Genomic DNA, 19,467 nt, shown 5'->3' with positions numbered 1-19,467 from the left:
GACAGACGGGGGGAGGAGTACTGGATAATTACGGACACTAGGTCACTAGGGCAAAGGGACGGTAGGCCCAATATCACTAAGACAAGGAACCATTAATACACATTTATTAACACTTGACAATATATGACTTTATTTGAAATAATTAAATAGGCACTTCCCTAACTATTTCCTACCAGAGGCAAAGAGTACTGAATGAGGTGCTTTAGTTCAAGAGAGCCGTACTTACTCGTATGGTGTTCCACTGTTCTGGAGATGATGTTCCCTCCCTGAGTCCACTCACACTGTCCTACTGGGCTTCACCCACTCAACTGTTCCTCTTGCATGATCTCCTGCTCCTCAGCTGAACATGAGGGTTTGCATTTGATGTGGAGGGGTTAATACCTGAAGATTATCATGACGGCATCAACTCTGACCTACTCGTGACTCGGTGACCGTTGACCTGTCCTCCTGGTTAACTTGTACAGAGGTGTAACTTTTCCATTGTCTGGTGCCTGTGGGTTGTTCATGCTCCACGTGGCTTGTTCATGCTGTTATGATGTTCATGTTGTACTACTATGTACTGCTCTCTTGTTACAGAGTAGCCTGGTCCCTGTGTAGCCTGGTCATTGAGTAGCCTGGTCATTGAGTAGCCTGGTCATTGAGTAGCCTGGTCATTGAGTAGCCTGGTCATTGAGTAGCCTGGTCATTGAGTAGCCTGGTCATTGAGTAGCCTGGTCATTGAGTAGCCTGGTCATCCAGTAGCCTGGTCATCCAGTAGCCTGGTCATCCAGTAGCCTGGTCATCCAGTAGCCTGGTCATCCAGTAGCCTGGTCATTCAGTTGTGACTACTTCCCCAATGTGTAAAACACAGGTTATGAAAACCCTGTAAATATATGTAAATATTTATTTCCAGTAAATCCTTATATATTGTACAGTGACTTTCTGCTCCTGTGTGGGCCATGCCAACCATATGGGCCGGACGTTAGAGCGACGGTCTCGCTTCATGCAGGTCGGCGATCAATCCCCGACCGTCCATAAGTGGTTGGGCACCATTCATGCCCCCGTCTTATCCCAAATCCTTATCCTGACCCCTTCCCAGTGCTATATAGTCATAATGGCTTGGCGCTTTGGCCTGATAGTTCCCTCCCTCCTCTGTGGACCAAGTGTGTTGGTAAGAGATGTTTACAGGTGTGACCATAAGAATAATTATACTATACTGCACCTTCAAGAGGCATAGATGAGCAAGGTGTAGATGAGGACAGTCTAGCACATGGAACTACACAAACAGGTACAGAAATATGTTGACCGAACCACACACTAGAAAGTGAAGGGACGACGACGTTTCGGTCCGTCTTGGACCATTCTCAAGTCGATTGTGAGAATGGTCCAGGACGGACCGAAACGTCATCGTCCTTTCACTTTCTAGTGTGGGGTTTTGTCAATATATTTTTGCCACGTTATTGTGACTCCTCGTCTGCGCAGGTAACTCAAAATTGAGTTACCTGCGAAACTAAACTCAAAATTCGCCTGGGAGAAACCCTGCCCTGTAAAGTCTGGCAAAATCTCAGAAAGATAGAGTGGGATGCCCTTATGGAACTAAACAATAGGACGGACATAGTGATTAAAGTAACCGACAAAGGGGCGACAATGGCAGTATGAGGCAAGGAGAACTACAGGTGGGAAGGCCTCCACCAACTAGATGCTCCCACAAACCAGTTTATACAATTCCAGGAGAGGCAGTGGGAAACGCGCAAGAAGTCGGAACTAAGTGCTGACCATATACTCCAACACAAACGGTACAGAGGGACTCCTGACAGCAGCGGCCAGGGATGTATTTATAGCATTTTCATACGCAATACCGCCACCATACGTCCTGCCAAAAGTACATAAATTGTTAAATCCAGATGCACACATGGTCAGGAAGGCCCATACTGAGTGGCTGTGGGGCGTCAACGTGACCCATAGATCTGATACACATGGCACTCTTCGCGCCCTTTTGGGCCTCTTGCTGGAATGCCTAAAGGATGTTATGGACTTTCTGGCCAGATCACAAAACCACAGGGAACCTATTCCATTAGGGGCAGACCTTCATCCTCTGGACAAAGTATCCTTGTGCCCCAGCATTCCCCAGAGAGGCACGGTAGATTGCGACCTTTTTCGACACTCAAGGGACAAATCCAAGCAGAACTGCAGGAGGCATCAGACAGGAGACCACCACCCAGAGCCCTGCTAGAAGAATGTATATTACACATAATGAGAGACACGTTGCTACATTTCAATGGGAGTGCTTACAGGCAAATCAAATGCACTGCAGTAGACGGAAGCACCAGCATCTCAGTGGTGGAAACTTGCGTACAGAGAGTACGTGTTGGAAGAGCTCAGAGAACAGCACTACCCCTGATCTACTGCAGATACAGCAATGACTTTTTTTGGCATAACAGCGAGGGAGGTGAACAAGACCTTCAGATTTTTTTTTATTGTTTTAATGGAGTTCATGGGAATTTTAATTTTACATTAGAAAGCAGTGAAACGGAGCTGGCCTTCTTAAACACACATGTGTATCTAGATAACAACAATGGGGTGCGGATGGGGATCCATATAAAAGTTCCAAGCTACATTCATGCCACTCACCATCATTCAAACACTCCCTACTGTACTCACTGGCAATAAGGTTAAAAAGAACAGCGAGTGAGGGTAACAGACTAGAGAAGGTGCTAAATGATCTCTCGAGTTTCTTTTCTAAACGAAGATATCCGGACAGGATTCTCAGCAATGCAGAAATGAAACTGGCATTAACGGAATGACAATCGGTAATTCATACAAATAATAAATGTAACAACATGATAGAGTGATAATACCAACATTGTACGCACCCACTTCGGCAGGGCCGATACGAAGGGAACTAAACATTCCATGAGAATGGATCAACAGGATATATGCAGAACACACAGCGCGGGTCTCCTCGAACAAACCTTGGATGCTGGCACGGTGAAAAGGACAATTTTCAGCTTACATACCGGTGAGTTACCAATTCCCTATATCCAAAAGTGATAGGCCTAAGAACGAATAAAATAATTACTTTCTCCAGGCAGCTATAAAGGTGCCATTTGTGTATCGGGAATTAGCTCAACGTGGTTGATACGTCTCGGTCTTAAACAGCACTCTGAAAAGGTCTTGGATTGTGTACCGTGGCAGTCGCTCGCCGGAAGTCTCTCCTTTTGAGTTCCCTGGAATCAAATAGTAAGGATATTATTCTCTGATTGATGTCCTATTTGATGTAATGATCATGAGAGCATTAATAAGTTTTCCAAGCACACAGGAGTAGCAGGCCAACGTCGACCAGGAGTAGCAGGCCAACGTCGACCAGGAGTAGTAAGCCAACGTCGACCAGGAGTGCACACACGTGATGTCAAGGTCTGTTGAACCTGCAGAGAGATCCACGAGACTACTCTAGAGGTTGGTGAAATAGCACGCCATGATGATGGTTATTTCTTAAAATGATGGGACTGCACGATGTATATACAGATGAAAGAGTACAGCACTTCCTTCCACCCTGGCAGATAGTACCTTTTGACATCCTGACCCCTGCATACTCCACCAAGAAACTAATCACAAGCAACCCTCATGCTCAGCTTGCTGCTAAATTAAACACCATAGAACACATTCACAATATACAAACTGAAAACAACATAGCACAGACCATATACACTGACGGATCACTCAATACAGCTACAGGGAGGGCAGGAAGTGCTGTTATTGCTCATCAGCCCGATGGCAGCACAATTCAAAGGAATATCTGAATTAGTAACTGGGCATCCACAATGCAAGCCGAGTTGGTAGCAATACTGGTAGCACTCGAAATTATTGACAATACTGAAGTAGACAGCTTAATTATTTCCGACTCCCTTTCCTCACTACGAGCAATAAACAGTTTGCAATCAAGTAATAACGTGCTTGTCTTGGAAGCTAGACGTAGATATATAAGATTACTGAGCAAGAGGGTATATATAAAAATGTTGTGGATTCCTTCTCACATTGGCCTGCAGGAATATGACAAAGTTGACGCCCTTGCTAAGGCTGCAGTAAATAAAGACAGTATTGAATGGAATCTTGAGTTATCAAATAGTTCCCTTAAAAGTGTCATTAGACAAGAACTACTGGATGGATTTGAAGAAAGTAGAACTGTGCAAACTGGAACTAGCACATCCATTGTTCGTCACAATGAAATGTGTGAAGTAAAACATGTGTATGGGGCAAGTAACAAAGTCAGTAGACTAACAGATGTTGTTACAGCTCGTATAAGACTTGGATACAAGTATCTCTGGCAGTTCGGCTTGTATAGGGATCTAGATGAAGTCAAGTCAAGGAGTAAAGTGTAAAGTGTGTGGACAAAGACAGGGACACACACTCGAACACTATATCTTGCATTGTAGTAAAATTGAGCCATTTAGAGATAAATCTAAGCTCACTCTGTATGATATGGCAACCTATCATATTACCATGGATAAATTACCTGAAATCCTTGCACTGTATCCACATTTCGCTTCCAGTAGATAAACGACGTATGAGATGAAGAAACAAGTAGTGTATTGTGAAGACTAATAATAAACAGAAGCTACCCTATGACTATCTCTATTGGTCAAACTATTATGTATCAGCGATAAAACCTACCATTAATGTATAATGACTTACTCTAAATGTATAGCTCTTGAAATAGCATTTTCTCTGTAACTAGCTAACATTGTAACTATAAGGTGTGAAGGATAGATGAAATTGTTTATGTAATAATCTAAGATGAGGTCTGATAAAGACCTTTTGTGCCCTCTGTAATGCTTTTTGCGCTACCGCTCACAGGATGGGTATGGGATGCACAATAAACTAGCCGCCTCCGGCGGCAAGAATCAAAATCTTAGTAATACTACGAAGTTGACTCCCATGACTGGTCTTCATTGTGGGTACTGATGTGGGTACTTTAAAACTGGTGTGGAGCGAGCTGAAGGTAGTTAACTATCTTGCAGTCCATAATAAACAAGAGGATCCAGGCTGGAGGGACACAGTGCCTCCTAGCCTCTGTGAAATTGTAATTTGTGTTCACCCCATGCAACAATATTACACATGTATAGTTACCATGATACATGCACACCAAACCTACCTCATAGATGTGTCATCACACATGCATATTGTGAATACTTTTTGGCTCTCAATTCGCTTCTAGACATGAAAGAAGTCCGAGGCCAAGTGAGTCACCAAGCTCCTTGAGGCGATCTTCATCCTCCTGGGGAAGCGAGTCCTTGGTATAGACAGAAAGGCCATCAGTGGTGATGCCCTTCTGGTGGAGGCTTCGTGCTAGGCTCTCCACACCAACACCTGCAGACGGGAGAGCATAATGAGGCACACACCTGAGATATACAAGAGTTGTTACATTCTTGTACAGCCACTAGTACGCGTAGCGTTTCGGGCAGGTCCCTGGAATACGATCCCCGCCGCGAAGAATCGTTGTTACAACCAAGTACACATTTTACTGTTGAGTTAAACAGAGGCTACAGTTAAGGATTTGCACCCAGTAAATCCTCCCCGGCCAGGATACGAATCCATGACAAAGCGCTCGCGGAACGCCAGGCGAGTGTCTTACCAGTACACCACGGAGACTGGTAGATCTGACTAACTGGTTAGACCTGACTAACTCATACAGCAAACGCTAAAATCAGCGAAATATAATTTGCTCTACTATCACGTGAGGCTAAACCGCCCCCTAGGCTATTCTTGAAGCATTACAACAAAACAAACTAATGTAATATAAAGACACTGAAGGTTTTAGCGTCAACTCTGAGGGATTCTAGTCTTCCACACACTCAAGATATCATAGTTATTAAGACTATACTTACTAGTGAGGTGAGTATCAGCGAAATCAATTTCAAAATAGAACCCTTTACTGGATTCGGGACACAGTTGACGAGCCAAGTCGCAGCACCAGTCGATGTCAGGGCTGTCATCTGTGAGGCAGCGAATTACTGACAAACGTAGATAGAGGAGTGAATATGGCAGTCTGGCCAGGGTGGCTGGGTCCATGATGTCGCCCGTGGCATCCAGTATAATATCTGTAGGTGCACATTTGCATGTTATATTGCTCAATTCAAAATCAAAACAAAACCTTCAGACACACTAAGATGTATCTCCTGTTCTCACTGGTGGACATAATAAACACTGGGATGTATCTCCTACTCTGATTGGTAGCCACGATAAACACTGGGATGTATCTCCTGCTCTCATTGGTGGACATAATAAACACTTGGATGTATCTCCTACTCTGATTGGTAGCCACGATAAACACTGGGATGTATCTCCTGCTCTCATTGGTGGACATAATAAACACTTGGATGTATCTCCTACTCTGATTGGTAGCCACGATAAACACTGGGATGTATCTCCTGCTCTCATTGGTGGACATAATAAACACTTGGATGTATCTTCTACTCTTATTGGTGGACATGATAAATACTGGGATGTATCTCCTGCTCTCATTGGTGGACATGATAAACACTGGGATGTATCTCCTGCTCTCATTGGTGGACATGATAAACACTGGGATGTATCTCCTGCTCTCATTGGAGGACATGATAAACACTGGGATGTATCTCCTGCTCTCATCGGTGGACATGATAAACACTGGGATGTATCTCCTGCTCTCATTGGTGGACATGATAAACACTGGGATGTATCTCCTGCTCTTATTGGTGGACATGATAAACACTGGGATGTATCTCCTGCTCTCATCGGTGGACATGATAAACACTGGGATGTATCTCCTGCTCTCATTGGTGGACATGATAAACACTGGGATGTATCTCCTGCTCTCATTGGTGGACGTGATAAACACTGGGATGTATCTCCTGCTCTCATTGGTGGGAGAGAGTAAACAATGAAGGCACAATAAGACAGTCCATCCTCCCGCTTACACAACATTTAATAACCATATAGTCTGTGCCATATAGTAACCATATTTTGTTGGGTTTGCCTGTGCTTGTGTGTTGGTAGCCCTCCTTGGGATCGAGCACTCCACAGCTGTTGACCTGGGTGAACTAAACGTCTTGGTGGCGAAGCGTTTGGGTGCTCTGTACCTTATTCACTATGGGCCTCCTTCCTCATCTTTTCGTGTGCTTCTCCCAGCCCTTCCATCACTCCTTGAGTGCGTGGGGCATTTTGAGGCTGTCACGGCCCATTTTTGTTTGCTATGGGGGTTTTCCCAGATCCTGAATTTACCTGAGGGCCACTAATACTAGTGGCCTCGATGAGGACAGGAAGCCGGGGGTTTGTCAAAGGTCCCCCCATTTGCCCTGATGATCTTTTGCAGCTGTATTTTAAAATTTAGCAGGATTTTGGCGTTTATGGCTTCGGCGGGTAGGTGGTTCCACGGGTTTACAACACTATGGGTGAAAAAGCATCTCCTGTTTTCTGTCCAACATTGTGGTTTGTTGAGCTTGAATCAGTTGCGCCAGACACGTTGCTCGGTGCCTGGTGCTTGTTCCTAGGCAATCCAATGGTTTCTTGTCATGACCTATCTCCTGTGATACGGTTTTGTTTTCTTGTTGTGTGTGGGTGAGTTAGGTCGGAGAGCCTGGGACCTGATGCTGTGTCCTAGGTTCTAGGGTTCTGTCAACCCTAGGACCTGATGCTGTGTCCCAGGTTCTAGGGTTCTGTCAACCCTAGGACCTGATGCTGTGTCCCAGGTTCTAGAGTTCTGTCAACCCTAGGACCTGATGCTGTGTCCCAGGTTCTAGGGTTCTGTCAACCCTAGGACCTGATGCTGTGTCCCAGGTTCTAGGGTTCTGTCAACCCTAGGACCTGATGCTGTGTCCTAGGTTCTAGGGTTCTGTCAACCCTAGGACCTGATGCTGTGTCCCAGGTTCTAGGGTTCTGTCAACCCTAGGACCTGATGCTGTGTCCCAGGTTCTAGGGTTCTGTCAACCCTAGGACCTGATGCTGTGTACCAGGTTCTAGGGTTCTAACAACCCTAGGACCTGATGCTGTGTCTCAGGTTCTAGGGTTCTGTCAATCCTTGGACCTGATGCTGTGTCCCAGGTTCTAGGGTTCTGTCAACCCCAGGACCTGATGCTGTGTCCCAGGTTCTAGGGTTCTGTCAACCCTAGGACCTGATGCTGTGTCCCAGGTTCTAGGGTTCTGTCAATCCTAGGACCTGATGCTGTGTCCCAGGTTCTAGGGTTCTGTCAACCCTAGGACCTGATGCTGTGTCCCAGGTTCTAGGGTTCTGTCAACCCCAGGACCTGATGCTGTGTCTCAGGTTCTAGGGTTCTGTCAACCTTGGGACCTGATGCTGTGTCCCAGGTTCTAGGGTTCTGTCAACCCTAGGACCTGATGCTGTGTCTCAGGTTCTAGGGTTCTGTCAACCCCAGGACCTGATGCTGTGTCTCAGGTTCTAGGGTTCTGTCAACCCTGGGACCTGATCCTACCCAATCCCCCAATATGTGTTCCTAAGCCATACAACTTCACCACTGTAATCACTCCTTTCATCTTATATCGTGGTTGTTATTTTGAACGCAAATTTTACTATAATGTATCTATTAATAATGCTCAATTTATACTACAATATACATATAAATTGTCATCAAATTTTCTTACAATGTACCTGTTAATAATATTCTTCAAATTTTGCTAGAAATTACCTACTTAAAATTATCTGTTAGATTAAGGACCTGTCCAAAATGCTATGCATGTTGGTAGCTTTACACGGATGTAACAACGTCAATGCTATGTACTCTCATAAACCCAATGTATCTTGTATATAAATAAATAAATATATCAAAGTAGAGTTTACCATCCTTATAAACAATATTTGGCCTTAGTAAATGTGTAGGTATATATATATATAACCTAAGTAAAGAAATACATACTGTTCTTATTGCTAGTAAGTCATGCACAGAAGTATAGAGAATAAATGATGATGACAATACTCACAAAAGTTTTTGATGTTTGGAAGATGTGGCATGTGATCTAGAAGGATGGGCAGCTCCTGTAGAGTGACACGCAGGTATAGACTGACTATGCTGTCTGGCAAGCTGGGAACGGCTTTCTCAGACAGGTGGCCAGCAAACTCCTTCAAGATACATTCGCTTCCCGGCGCTGTCAAAGTTTCCAAATATACGTCTGAGAATTCGTCATTTTCATTGTGGTGGTAAAAGAGAAATAATGATAGAATGATTTTCCTTTTAACTAGCACTGACATAAGAGGACTGATCTGGCTGAGTTGTGGTTTACTGTTGATGACAATAGAAAGACTCCTAGGTTTAAGGGTCATCTTGTTAAGAACAAGTGGCAGGACGTCACATGAATTAGCATTTTTTATATCCCAGTGCTTTTGGTCAGACAGCTCCTTGACGACGGCTTCGATGATGTGCTCATTCATGTGGGACTCGACTATGTGCTTTAACACCTCATCTTCGGGTTTTGCCATGTCAATTACCTGAGAGGCAAATTTGTGTTCCAATTTACGGGCAATCATTACACCTGTAATATTGATTAAGACGTTCTGGTATTTGGCATGATTACTAATTACCCCATCATGCGTCTTGCCTTCTCCCTCTAACATAACATCATGTAATAGGTTTGGTTTCCTCCATCCATCTATGTAATGGCTACGCGCTGGTTGGCCGCCTCTCTCCTTGTCTGCCTTCAACAACTGCGCGAGCAGGGCCTTGCTGGCACAGTACTCCTGGTATCTGGAGTGAAAGTAACCATAAACCCACACCAGTTTGAGACCTCGACGAGAACTGGTTCTTGTAAAGTAGTTGGACAAGACCTCCTCGTGTGGGAGCTTCAGGGCTTTACATTTCAACTTAATCTCTTTTACCGTGTCCGGCTGGAGATCAAACTCCTTCCTCACGATCCCTCGTAAACTGATCTCTTCAAAGAATAACAAGAACTCGTCACATTTGTCTTCGGGGTCTTCCACTTGTTTGATCTTGAGTCTGGATATTAGCTTCTCGGTTATGAAGTTGTGGATCTGTTCGTAGACTTCGGTGCTCGTGGTGAGCTTCTTAAAATCTTCTGGAGTCTCGACGCACAGGAGCGCCAGCAAGGTCAAGGTGAGTGGTGTGTTGAGGTAATCTCCAAGTAACTCACTCATCTTCTCCAGCCTCTGTGTAAACCTGTCTTCGGTGGCTTTTTGCTTGCTCTTGTCAGTCTCCAGTGCATTGATGATTCTGTTGACGTATTTTAAACGATGTTCTGGACTTATGCCCAAGACGAGTATGTTGTAGCGAGTTTTGTTGGACGGGATGAGCAGTGAGAGGTCTTGATCCCAGCCTGGACGTGTAGTTATCACAAGCTTCACATTCATGCCAGGGAGAGGCAACAGCTCCTTCAGCAACTTTTCTGAGTTCTCATTGACCTCGTCGTAGCCATCAATTAAGACTAATATGTTTAAGCTCAATATTATCTCCTTAAACATCTGGAAGTCAACATCTGAGTTGAGCAATGTTTGAGGCAGCAAATTGTTGATGATATCATCGATAGTATTAAGATGTCTGTCTCTGCACAATACATAGAAAACAAGGTCCACAGTGTCGAGGTGATGTATGGCCAAAGGGTCCCTTACCCACTTCTCAAGGATGAGCTTGAGTAAAGTTGTCTTGCCCATACCACCTTCCCCCGTCAGGAGGACACACTGAGGCAGTCTTCCGTCCTCTCGTCTGATAGTCAAGAGGTCTTCATATTCGATGTCCTGAACCTTAGGTGTGTGGGAAGGTCGTACACCTATTGTGGAGTCTTGAACAAGCTGCAGTTTTGTGAAGGTGTGACTTGGGTCGTGTTTAATGTTGAGCAGGAGCCAGGGTGCGGGCTCGATCTGGTACAGCTGTCGGTACCCATCAGTTAGCTCCTGCTTGCTGTTCTGCTTAACCTCTTCTATTATTTGTGCTTTGAAGAGTTTAATCTCCTCGTGAAGCTGATCCAAGTGTGTCGGATCCGTGGGATCCAGTGATTCTCTGATCTTTTTTGGCAGTCCTTCAATATACTCGGTGACATCCTTGATCACCTGGTCCACTTCCTGGCTGTCTCTCCCACCCCGGGCGCCGGCCACACTCAACATCTCCTTCAGTAAGTCACTAAGCTCAGTTAGCGTTGTCTTGAGCTCGTGCTCCGTCATCTTCACGTGTTTATGTGCCAACGTGTTTCGGTGTTGTTTCAACTTATGAATGAGGTGTTCGAGCGATGGCCCGCGAGTGGTCCACTTGGGGTCATTAGTATCTGCCAGACCACACACGCGTTGCAATAAGCTGTATAATAAGGTGATATCAAATGTATTTACAGTAGTGACGTCGATGGAATTGTCGAGGCTGTGCCGCTGGTGAGTATTGAAGGCCTTCTTGTAGTCGGCATTAGTGAACCCAAGGGTCTGAGTGAAGTGCGTATTTATTGGGTAGCTTCCCTGGTACAACCACACAAACACACTACCTAGTGCATCTCGTCCGGCCTTAGTCACAGCCAGCTCATACCGTAATCTGTTGAGATCTTCCTCTTGGACTACTTCGGCTGGCGTCAGGGCGGCCATGTTGGATTTTATAATTTGCTCAGAACAGCTCTCGGTGAATCCTCGCTAGAATTTTGTTATTTGCAAAGTGAATTGTTGTCCAATAGCTTTACAAATGACCAGATAGTATTTAATGAATTTCATTGTTTTGAAACAGAGTAAATTTGTAAAAAAAATCACAAATCTCAAAACTTTATCCAATAAATATATATATCAATGATTTCCTCATGTGCCGTGAATACCATACTTAAGGAAAGACATTTCATTAGGTGTGTGAAGACCCCGGCGGCTTCTGTTGCCTCCTGTTGTGGGGCTTTCTGATAAGTACACTTATCTCTTCACCTTGATACTTAAAACATATTTAGCTGTTCACTGTAAATATGGTCCAGTGTCATAACAGAACCCTCCAGAGCATGAAGGAAAATTTACATGTAACGAGATAGAACTTTGTGTCCTACGAGCACATACATGTTGTCTTTCTTTTCTATAAGATCTTATTTCCTTTCTGTAAGATCTTATTTCCTTTCTATAAGATCATATTTCCTTTCTGTAAGATCTTATTTCCTTTCTATAAGATCATATTTCCTTTCTGTAAGATCTTATTTCCTTTCTATAAGATCTTACAAATGAGATCACATGAGATTTCCTTTCTATAAGATCTTATTTCCTTTTTATAAGATCTTATTTCCTTTCTATAAGATCTTATTTCCTTTCTCTAAGATCTTATTTCCTTTCTATAAGATCTTATTTCTTTCTATAAGATCTTATTTCCTTTCTATAAGATCTTATTTCCTTTCTATAAGATCTTATTTCCTTTCTATAAGATCTTATTTCATTCTATAAGATCTTATTTCCTGTCTATAAGATCTTATTTCCTTTCCATAAGATCTTATTTCTTTCTATAAGATCTTATTTCTTTCTATAAGATGTTATTTCCTTTCTATAAGATCTTATTTCTTTCTATAAGATGTTATTTCCTTTCTATAAGATCTTATTTCTTTCTATAAGATCTTATTTCTTTCTATAAGATGTTATTTCCTTTCTATAAGATCTTATTTCTTTTCTATAAGATCTTATTTTATTATTATATTTATGCAGATCGCTGAATTATTATGTTCCATAACTTACACTTCCTCTTGTTTCAAAACAAGTTACTTGATAATATAATATTTCTCGGTTGGTCTCTTGCCTTTTCTCCTCCAAACGTGTGTTGAACAGAATCTACATCTGCCTTAAGAAAGTCCATCGGATTCCTGACATTTTCTGGAAATAAATTTAAAAGTTAAAAAAATTTAAATTTTCATAAAATTTTCTTAGATTAAGGACCTGCCCGAAACGCTGCGCGTACTAGTGGCTTTACAAGACTGTAATTACCATATTATGTATCCTCACAATCCCAATGTACCTTCTTGTATATGCATAAATTAATAAATAAATGGAAAACAATTTCAGGATCATATTACTTCGTGATAATTATTAATTTAATATTTAGTACAATAAACAATCTGTATCTATAACTTGGAATGTGTGTCTGTATAAGGTTGGAGATGCTCAGGCCAGATGCTTGAGCAGCCTCACCTAACTTTGCACTCTGATTCCTGTTGGGTACATGCCCAACAGGGTCGCCAGAATTCAAGAGGGAACAGTGTCACAGTCAGAGGCCCTGGTGGCTGAATGGACAGCACTCTGGATTCTTAATCCTAGGGTTCGGGATCGATCCCCGGCGATGGCGAAAACATAGGCAGAGTTTCTTTCACCCTGATGCCACTGTTCACCTAACAATAAATAGGTACCTGGGAGATAGACAGCTGATATGTGTGTGTGTGTGTGTGTGTGTGTGTGTGTGTGTGAACAAATCAGTTGATTGATTGACAGTTGAGAGACGGGCCGAAAGAGCCAGAGCTCAACCCCCGCAAGCACAATTAGGTGAATACAACTAGTAACACCTGTGGCACCAATGCTCATTTCCTTTAATACTTTGACAAAAAAAAGTAATAAAAATATTTTACTCGTCGTACTCTGGTCATAAAGAGTGACAACAGAAATTCAAACCCAGCCGTTATCCTCTAAAAAGCCCCGCCCCCTTTCTCAAAGCCAATGGGACACCGCCTGGCTCCCGCCCGGCCCACCACCCACTAATGGGGACTATTTTATTGCTTGTTTCTTTCATCAATTATAAGAGACATAGAGATGGATAGGAAAGAAGAGACAGAAAGACAGACAGACAAGTGAAGTTTATTTTACTTCTGAACTTAACAGAAGAGAATATAAACAACGTTTACTTCTTATCTTCATGTTGTAGATGTAAACAAACTTTTACTTGCCATCTTTTATTTTTTGATATATACAAGCGTCGGTACATTGTCGTACAGCCACTAGTACACGTAATAAGTACATTCCTGACTGTATAGTACATAATTACGCTTATTGTGCTGTTACATTTACCTCCCCATATATCCTCTTCTTTTTCTGTCAATACACTCAAAATTTTTAGATTCAAGTTTTAGTGTTCAATGCTATATAAACAAAGTTTTAAATATAAAGAATTTCTTTTTCAGTTTTATTAAACAATACAGATTTTATACAAATTTTGAAAATATCCAGAGTTACTTTATAATTTATTGAAAGATTTTAGTTTTGTTTTATTAGTTTTATAAAATTTTAATATCAATATAGCTGTTGGTTAAGTACTAATTGTAATTAAGAAGCAATAATTGCTATTTACATGCTTGTCCTCCTACACTGTTCTGGAAACTGAAACATATTGGATTGGTGACAGGTAAGCTTCTAACATGGATGAAAAATTTCCTAACTGACACAAAAATGAGGGCAGTAATCAGAGGCAAGGTATCGGATTGGAGGAATGTCATGAGTGGAGTACCACAGGGTTCAGTTCTTGCACCAGTGATGTTTATTGTCTACATAAACGATCTACCAGTGGGAATACAGAATTATATGAACATGTTTGCTGATGATGCTAAGATAAAAGGGAAGATAAGAAACCTAGATGACTGTCATGCTCTTCAAGACAACCTAGACAAAATAAGTATATGGAGCAACATTTGGCAAATGGAATTTAATGTGAATAAATGGTATGTTATGGAATGTGGAATAGGAGAACATAGACCTCACACAACCTATATATTATGTGAGAAATCTTTAAAGAATTCTGATAAAGAAAGGGATCTAGGGGTGGTTCTAGATAGAAAACTATCACCTGAGGACCACATTAAGAACATTGTGCGAGGAGCCTATGCTACACTTTCTAACTTCAGAATTGCTTTTAAATACATGGATGGAGAAATGCTAAAGAAAGTGTTCACAACTTTTGTTAGACCAAAGCTAGAATAAGCAGCAGTTGTGTGGTGCCCATATCTTAAGAAGCACATCAACAAACTGGAAAAGGTGCAACGACATGCCACTAAGTGGCTCCCAGAACTGAAGGGCAAGAGCTACGAGGAGAGGTTAGAGGCATTAAATATGCAAAAACTAGAAGATATAAGAAAAAGAGGCGATATGATCACTACGTTCAAAATAGTAACAGGAATCGATAAAATTGATAGGGAAGAATTCCTGAGACCCGGAACTTCAAGAACAAGAGGTCATAGATTTAAACTAACGAAACAAAGCTGCCGGAGAAATATAAGAAAATTCACTTTTGTAAACAGAGTGGTAGACGGTTGGAACAAGTTAGGTGAGAAGGTGGTGGAGGCCAAGAACGTCAGTAATTTCAAAGCATTATATGGCAAAGAGTGCCGGGGAGACGGGACACCACGAGCGTAGCTCTCGTCCTGTAACTACACTTAGGTAATTACACTCCCAAAGGTTAGGTTAGGTCGTGGTTTTCTATACAGTTTTACAGGTGAACTCTAATATTCACAATATTTTGGTGCGATACTGGCGATTAAGTGTATTTTTGTACTATGCCGATAGTCTGGATTGTACTTTTTACATTTAGTATGAAAACGTATTGTCTATTCGGAGGATGGGCTGCCATAATCCTACGTTCCCTGGAATACGAACCCCACGAAGAATCGTTTAACAACCAGGTACCCATTTTACTGTTGGGTTAAACAGAGTCTACAGTTAAGGATTTGCACCCAGTAAATCCTCCCCGGCCAGGATACGAACCCATGAGAAAGCGCTCGCGGAACGCCAGGCGAGCGTCTTACCACTACGCCACGAAAACTGCTAATCTTGACGTAATGAAAGCTACACAATCTTTATCTTGTTTCTTAATGCAGTTAACCTGAAATAATGTTACTTTTAACCCTAATGCAAAATGTAAAAGTAACATCTACTTCTCATTTGACCGCATTAAGCAAGAAAGAGAAGGATGGGCGGACTGCATTTTCTTGGACTGTCTGAAAGCCTTTGACACAGTCCCACATAAGAGGATGGTGCATATGTTGGAGAAACAGGAAAGAGAAACTAATAGGGCGCTCCAGTGGATAAGGGAGTACCTAAGCAGTAGGAAGTAGAGAGTTACTGTGAGGGGTGAGACCTCAGATTGGCGTGAAGTCACCAGTGGAGTCCCACAGGGCTCTGTACTCGGACCTATCTTGTTTCTGATATATGAAAATGATCTTCTAGAGGGTATAGGCCCCTCAATGTTTGCTGATGCCAAAATTATGAGAAGGATTTAGACAGAGGACAGCATGAGGCTTCAATATGACCTGGACAAACTAAAGGAATGGTCGAATAAATGCCTGTAAGAGTTTAACTCGAGCAACTGTAAAGTAATGAAGATAAGAGCAGGGAGCAGGAGCCCAGATACAAGGTATCATTTGAGAGATGAAATTCTTCAATAATCAGAGAATGGAAAAAACCTGGGGATTGATATCATGCCAGACCTGTCCCCTGAAGCCCACATCAAGAGGATAACATCAGCATCATATGCCATGCTTGTCAACATAAAAACATCCTTTAGAAACTTGTGTAAGGAATCATTGAAAACCTTATATACACGGAATATGTCAGACCAATCTGGGAGTATGCAGCTCCAGCATGGAGTCCGTATCTCATCCAGCACAAGACTAAATAGAAGAAAGTACAGAGTTATGTATGTCACCAAACTAATACCCGAGCTGAGGGGTATGAGCTATGAAGAGAAACTACAGGAACTAAACCTCACATCACCGGAAGACAGAAGATTTAGGGAAAACATGATCACCACATACAAAATTCTTAGAGGAATTGATTGGGTCGATAAAGACAGTTTATTTAACATATGGGGCACACGCACTAAGGGACACAGGTGGAAATTGAGTGCCCAAATGAACCACAGAGAAATTAGAAAAAGAACTTTTTGGGTCAGAGAAGTTAACAAATGGAATGCATTAAGCAGTGTAAGCAGTGATGTGGTGGAAACTGACTCCTCCTGGTATCTGTGTGTGTGTTAGAGAGAAATATATGTAGTAGTCATAATAGAGGAGAAATAGATTGGTAAGAAAGGCGGGGTCCAAGAGCTAATAGGTATATTCTGCAGACATAAACAAGTAGTAAATACACACACACACACACACACACACACACACACACACACACACACACACACAGAACTGCACATGCATGAGACTGCTGTTCAAACTTGAGAGGCAGGCAAGAGTAAGCGGAAAGGCCCTATCATGGATAAGGAACTACCTAACAGGAAGGAGCCAAAGAGTTACGGTAAGGGGCGAGAAGTCGGACTGGCGAACAGTAACGAGTGGAGTCCCACAAGGATCGGTGCTGGGACCAATTCTGTTTTTAAACATGAACGATATGTCTACAGGAGTCGAGTCCTACATGTCGATGTTCGCGAATGACGCGAAATTAATAAGAAGAGTTGTAACAGTTGAGGATTGTAGGATCCTCTAAGAGGACTTGAACAAGCTGCAGAGATGGTCAGAGAAATGGCTACTGGAATTTAACACAGCAAGTGTAAAGTTATGGAAATGGGACTAGGTGACAGGAAACCAAAGGGACAGTACACAATGAAGGGAAACTACCTACCTGTAATGATTCGAGAAAGAGACCTGGGAGTGGACGTAACACCAAATCTAATTCCTGAGACATAAATAAATAGAATATCGACAGGAGCGTACTCTACACTGGCAAAAGTTAGAACATCATTCAGAAACCTAAGTGAGGAGGCATTTAGGGCGCTTTACACTGCCTACGTGAGGCCAGTCTTAGAGTATGCCGCCTCATCATGGAGTCCCCATCTGAAGAAGCATATAAAGAAACTGTTAAAGGTTCAGAAATTTGCGACGAGACTCGTCCCAGAATTACGAGGGATGGGGTATGAAGAGCTCCTGAAGGAACTGTGCCTTACGATACTAGAATAAAAAGGATGAAGTGGAGAGATATGATCGCTGCATACAAAATAATTAGGGGAGATTGACAGAATGGAAATAAACGAAATGTTCACACGGAATACCAACAGACCAGGAAGCATGGATGAAAGCTGGAAAATCAGATATGTCATAGAGATAGTAGAAAAAGTTTTCTATTAGTGTGATAGTAGTTGGGAAATGGAGTGAAATAAAGGAGCACATTGTGGAAATAATCACTACTCATAGTTATAATAATAAATAATAATAATAATAATAATAATTTACTTAGGAACAGTACATACATAGTTGCAGCGTTACAGCACAAACTTTCTGTTAGATTTAAAGAGAGAGAGGCAGTACATACAATACCTAAAGCCACTAGTACGCATAGCGTTTCGGGCAAGCCCGAAAAACTAGGTATTAAAAACTAGTTTTAAAACTAGGTATGATAGGGAAGTGGGACCGGAGTCATTACTGTAAAGAACCGGTGGCTAGAAAAGCGGGATCCAAGAGCCAATGCTCGATCCTGCAGGCACAAATAGGTGAGAACTCACAAACACACACAGACTCCATACTGATATTGCTATGACAGACTTCACATACAGTTTCAAATGAAGATTTGATAGAGCCGAATAGGCTCCAGATTCTGTACACCAGTTGAATGACGGGACCAAAGAGCCGAGGCTCAACCCCTGCAAGCACAACTAGGCGAGTACATAACAATGGCCCTCAATGACGTTGCTCTTACACTGTGATTCACAGCTCCCAGCTGCATCAACACTCAAACTGGCAACCCCAGGCGACAACGGTCAATCACGGCACCCAATAATTACCTCCACAGTGTCACCGTCAACCCCTGAACCTGTACGTGTCCTGTACAAGGGCGCACACCCAGGGAGTATAGTAGGTGGGTGAGGTGAGAGACGAGAGCACTAACACCCACCTCCTCATCGTCCCGAGGTTCGGGCGGCACTGAGTCTCTCTCGTATTATCTAGGAAAACTTCTTCATCAAACTAACACCTTTATTAAAGTTGTAAATCAATTATTTAGTATTGGGACTCTCATTATTATAAGATAAGTAAAGTTAGTTATCATTATAGGTAGTTTAGAGCAATTAGGTTGGGAAGTTAATGTTCCATATAGCCTTGTTATTGACAATCTTTCGGCTGGCAACTCTGCACGAGACGTCACAGAGTATCGTACAGATTGTTGCACGAGACGTCACAGAGTATCGTACAGATTGTTGCACAAGACGTCACAGATTATTGTACAAGACGTCCCAGTATCGTACAGTGTTGCACAAAATGTCACAGTATCGTACAGTGTTGCACAAGACGTCACAGAGTATCGTACAGATTGTTGCACAATCTGTACATTTAAACCACATTTCAAACCCATTCTAGTTTTGACTTCTACTTTTCTTTAAACTTGGATAAATTATTGTTTATCAAACCAATAATACATTTGCGTTTTTTACCAGTACATGGACAGTTTGCAACAACTATAACATACATAACATAACATGTGGCTCCGGTGGCTGTGTGGGTAGCACGTTGTACACGTGATCCTATGGCCCCGGGTTCGATTCCCGGCGCTGACGAGAAGCGATGGGCAGAGTTTCTTTA

At 42.5% G+C, this 19,467-nt stretch overlaps 1 protein-coding gene across 3 annotated transcripts; it reads right to left on the bottom strand.

The window, feature by feature from the left end:
* Window positions 1–869: 869 nt before the first annotated feature.
* Window positions 870–18,815, bottom strand: LOC123745693 (uncharacterized). 3 transcript variants are annotated; one of them, XM_069307422.1, is made up of 5 exons: window positions 18,675–18,815; window positions 8,953–12,787; window positions 5,865–6,077; window positions 5,132–5,346; window positions 870–3,206 (listed from the first exon to the last, which is right to left on the bottom strand). In XM_069307422.1, exons 2-4 carry the CDS (start codon window positions 11,543–11,545, stop codon window positions 5,180–5,182), a joined length of 2,973 nt encoding a protein of 990 aa, XP_069163523.1. In that variant the 5' UTR covers window positions 11,546–12,787; window positions 18,675–18,815; the 3' UTR covers window positions 870–3,206; window positions 5,132–5,179. The 3 variants fall into 3 exon arrangements, with proteins under 3 accessions (XP_069163523.1, XP_069163524.1, XP_069163525.1); XM_069307423.1 differs by having other exon boundaries at window positions 18,590–18,802; XM_069307424.1 differs by lacking the exons at window positions 5,865–6,077; window positions 18,675–18,815 and having other exon boundaries at window positions 8,953–12,407.
* Between the last annotated feature and the right edge of the window lie 652 nt (window positions 18,816–19,467).

This window comes from Procambarus clarkii, chromosome 60, assembly GCF_040958095.1.
Source record: "Procambarus clarkii isolate CNS0578487 chromosome 60, FALCON_Pclarkii_2.0, whole genome shotgun sequence".
NCBI lineage: Eukaryota > Metazoa > Arthropoda > Malacostraca > Decapoda > Cambaridae > Procambarus > Procambarus clarkii.
This window is presented reverse-complemented; position numbering and strand designations above follow the sequence as displayed.

Bases quoted from the DNA above. Each gene is read 5' to 3' on its own strand.
- LOC123745693 (XM_069307422.1), bottom strand. From the start codon at position 11,545: ATGGCCGCCCTGACGCCAGCCGAAGTAGTCCAAGAGGAAGATCTCAAC. The intron at 6,078-8,952 runs GTGAGTATTGTC...GTGCACCTACAG, and splicing joins TCCAAACATCAAAAACTTTT to ATATTATACTGGATGCCACG. The intron at 5,347-5,864 runs GTAAGTATAGTC...TCCCGTCTGCAG, and splicing joins CGCTGATACTCACCTCACTA to GTGTTGGTGTGGAGAGCCTA.